The 4,219-nt window shown below is 47.9% G+C and overlaps 1 protein-coding gene across 7 annotated transcripts in view; it reads right to left on the bottom strand.

Annotated features, from left to right (window-relative positions):
• KIAA0556 (KIAA0556 ortholog) overlaps positions 1-4,219 on the bottom strand; it is a 177,565-nt gene that overhangs the window by 81,683 nt on the left and 91,663 nt on the right. For all 7 annotated transcript variants that reach the window (XM_025048349.1, XM_006914049.3, XM_025048350.1 and 4 more), the window contains one exon: positions 1,978-2,109. In XM_025048349.1, coding sequence (XP_024904117.1) covers positions 1,978-2,109 — 132 coding nt within the window. The remainder of the gene's footprint in view (positions 1-1,977; positions 2,110-4,219) is intronic.

Genomic DNA, 4,219 nt, shown 5'->3' with positions numbered 1-4,219 from the left:
TCTTTCCCTTAAAGCCACTCTTTTTATCACTTGCTACCTAAAATGGCTTGTATTATATAGTCTTTTCTCCCAGTCAGGTTTGGATTGTGATAGGATTAAATCAGAGAATGCCTAGGAGCTGCCCTGCCCCCAGCCCCGCAGCCAGCACTCAGAGCCTGCTGAGCCAGAGTGTTGGAGAGCTGTCGCCCCCAGGAACAGCCCATGACCCAGGACAGAAGGGAAAGTGTGTAAGAGCCCAACTCTCTTGCCTCTGGGGTGGGGAGCAGTGGCAAACGTGGAAGCTTGTGCTCAGCACAGCCCCCAGAGCTCCCCAGCCAGCTGGTACTACACTTACCCAGAGAACTTGCTTGGTGGTGAAGCCAGTTTGGGCTCCCTCTCTTTCCTGTCCCCTACAAAGGACCACCTCTCGAATAAATTACTTTTTCTTGAATCTTTATCTCGGAGTCTGCTTCGGGGAAATCCAAACCAAGACAATATTTACATAGCATGGAACAGATGCTCAGTAAGTAAGTGGTAGCTATTGTTACTTTCTCCTCCTCCTTCCATCTGCCCTGAGCTGCTGGTGTTCAGGCCTCAGGCTCGGAGTGTACTAGTCCAGATCGCTGAACTGTGACTGTGGGGAGGGGCTGGCTCCCACCATCAGGTCCCTTGGCCTGTCTCTGCACAAACAGTCCCTCCAGCTCCCCAGTAAACATAGATGGAATGCCGCAGCCACAGAAAGCGGGGCCCCTAGCTCAGATCAATTGCCTGTCTAAGGAGGCTGGCTGGCTGGGGCTGGATTTTGCCCAGGGCACCCCAGGGTTCCAAATTCTTGGAATACCAGGATGCCTAGGCAATTTGAGGTCCTTTGGGTCACAAAAACCGGAAGCAAGTGGTCCCTACAGAGCCACTCCAGCCACTAGATTCGACCCGGGGCATCAAGCTGCGATGCTTCGCCTACAGCTCCCGGTGTGTGCAGTCTGGTGGCCAAGGACACAGTTCAACCCACCAAGGTGGGAGAACTATGTCTGCTGCTTTCTGGCTGTGTGAATCGCCAAGCGGTGCCTCGGTTCCTCATCTGTGAAATGAGGACGACTGCAGGACCTACCTTCAAAGTTAGTTATAAAGACCGTAATTTACTTAAAGTAAATTACATGTATAATATACTTACATATGACATAATTAAGAGCTTACACTGGTGGCTGGCTCACAGTAAGTACTCAATCAATATAACCTCTCATTTCATTAGAAGAGTGAGAGATTGACTCTTCACCATAAACTCTTTGATACCTTTAGAATTCAGTACCATTTGCATGTATTAGTAAAGCCCATATAAAGTAAACGAATTAATTGAAAAGTAAAATCAAAAATAAAATAAATTTTCAATTATAACCACATATTTGGTCATAGAACAAGAAAACAGGTGGGATGGTTATATGTCCACTGGGCTGAGCCACGGGGAGCCCAGATAATTGGTCAAACATTATTCTGGGTATTTCTAAGACGATATTTATAGATGAGATTAGCATTCTAATCAGTATAATAAAGTAGATTGCCCTCCATAACATGGGTAGGCCTTGTCCAATCAGTTGAAGACCTGAATAGAACACAAAGACTGATTCGCCCCCAAGGAAGAGAGAATTCTCCAGCAGACCGCCTTTCGACTTCACTTGCAACATTGGTTCTTCCTGTTTGATGGCCCCTGAACTAGAACATCGGCTCTTCCTGTGTCTCTAGCCTGCCAATCCTGCTGTAGATTTGACTTCCCAGCCTCCACAACTGCATGAGCCAATTCCTTATAATCTCTCTCTGTCTCTCGCTCTCTCTCCCTCTATTGGTTCTGTTTCTCTGGAGACCTTGACTAATAACACATTTACCAGAGGTCAGCTCAGGCCTCAGCAAAGAGGGTAACGAAGAAAGTACTCCTCCGTCACAGCACCCTGCTGAGTATGACACAGGCCCAGTCCCAGCCCTGCCAGGGGCCCCTAGAACTCTTACTTGAGCATGGCCTCTCCTGGTCTGGGATCACAGTGGGGAGCTGGGGATTCAGGTTTGGCTCAGGTTTGCTGGGAATGAAGACATCAGCGTTGTCCTTCCGCTTAGCGGACAAATTTCTTTCCTTTTTATTACCTGTAGGAAAACAATGGTTTACATGTCAAACACTGAGTGCAAGCAGAGCTGGGACATTCTGCTCATGTATCTGTCTATTTGTTTGTTCATTTATTCATTATAAAAAATATTTATTGAACCTCTACTCTGTGCCAGGCACCATGCTAGTTTGGGATTAGAGATGAGAAAAGTGCAGACGATAAAACAAGTTCGCTGAGAGTCATTGTGTACCAAGCGCCACATTTTGGCAAATAAATTAAATATTCTAGGACACACCCAGTTTTCAAATTTTACCACTTCTGAATAGGGAGATGTCTTACAATCGATGAGTATTGGGTTTAATTGGCAACATGGTACATAAAACAACGGTGTGACCAAGGATGCTGGAGTCGAAAGGGTACAATAAAGCACATTGGCTGCCCTCAAGGCACTCACAGCCTGCTGAGGAAAAGGAAGGCCGAATGGACCGGAGAGCAGGGCCGAGACGGAAGAAGGGTTCCCGTACCAGGGTCATGGAGGAGCGTGCAGCCTGGAGGACGAGGCTGGCAGGTACACAGCATTGAAGGGGGGCCTTACGGATGAGTAGGATGTCACCAGGGGCGCAGAGCTAGGAGCATTCCAGACACAGAGAACAGTGTATATGGAGGCCTGACAGCTGGGAGGTATGTGGCAGATTAAGTACCTGGGGCCTGGGCTGGGGAGTGAAGCCAGACAGTGAAGGGCCCACATGCTACGCTTTGGAGTCGATGTTTCCCAAAGTGGGGCACCTGGACCCCTGCTGGAACAGGATATGATACCAGATGCCAGGTGGGCAAATATTTCTTTAAACAATTATATGTCTGAAGATGTATGGAAAAAATATGTAACCCAGCAACGTCGACTCTTGATTTCATGAATACTGCTTGGAACAATCCTAGAATTACGAAGAAAAGAAAGGAAAAGAAAGGAAGGGAGAGAAGGAGGAGGGAAAGGAGATGAAGAAAGAGGAGAGGGAGGGAGAGAAGAAAGGCGCTGGTTTAAATAACAGCTAAAAGATAGTCCAGGTAGTTTGTGGAGACAGCAGAATATTGTGGCTCAAGTTTAGGGAGAACAGCTCCGGGGCCTCAGAGCCAGCAAAGGTTTGAAAGTGAGCAGGAGAAGGTGGACACGCTCAGGACCACTAGGCAGAAACGCAGCCCTGTCTGTGGCAGTGAGGCAGGGGGTTAACCAGAATAAAGCAAACAAGCAGGGAGAAGGGTAAGGTCCTTGTATATGGGACCCCCTAGCCTGGAAGGCAGAAAACCCGGGAAGTGCCTGCTGAAGTGCCATGTGACATGAGTCCCAGCAGAGGAAGTCCTGGGGGCCTGTGGTGGCCCCAAAGGAAAGGGAGTCACAGAATCGAGGGCCCCACAGGATTTTGGGGAGCTCAGGGAAGGTGTTGGGGACTTGCGTGGGGTCTGTCGGACTTGCACTAACCTCTCCACTGTCCCCTCTTGACTACGGAAGGATACATGTAGCTCTTCACTTTCTGAAGGGGCTGCCCCATTGCTGGCCTGACACCCAGGGTCTTAGGGCAGATCAGAGTATGAGAGAGGGCTACCATGTCCGACGGGACAAGACAAAGAATAGGGAGGGGCAAATGACCACAAGATTGGCTTCCCAGAGCCGAAAATATGCTGATGACAGCCTTCTGAGTGCCCAGGCACGCACTGTCTCATTTGTTCCCCAAGCTATCTTAGAGGATAGATGGCAGGCAGGATAATGGCCCCACAAGAATGGCCATGTCCTAATTTCTAGAACCTGTGAATATTTAGGTTACAAGGCAAAGGGGAATTAACCATGCTGATCAGCTGACCTTAAAATAGAAAAATCATCTTGGATTATCCAGGTATACCCGATGTAATCAAAAGGTCCTTAAAAATGGAAGAGGGACAGAGTTTCAGTTTGGGATAACAAAAAACTTCTTGGAGACAGGTAGTAGTGATGGTCATACAACAACGTGAGTGTACTTAAGACCAAACTGTGCTCTTAAAATGGTGAAAATGGTAAATTCTATGTTTTGTATATTTTTTTTTATCGCAATCACACACACATGTGCATGCATAAGAGGGCAGCAGAAGAAGAGGTTCAGAGGGAGATGTGATTACGGCAA

This window comes from Pteropus alecto, unplaced genomic scaffold (assembly GCF_000325575.1).
Source record: "Pteropus alecto unplaced genomic scaffold, ASM32557v1 scaffold44, whole genome shotgun sequence".
NCBI classification, from domain to species: domain Eukaryota; kingdom Metazoa; phylum Chordata; class Mammalia; order Chiroptera; family Pteropodidae; genus Pteropus; species Pteropus alecto.
Note: the sequence above shows the minus strand (reverse complement) of the source record. Positions and strands in the feature narration are given on the sequence as shown.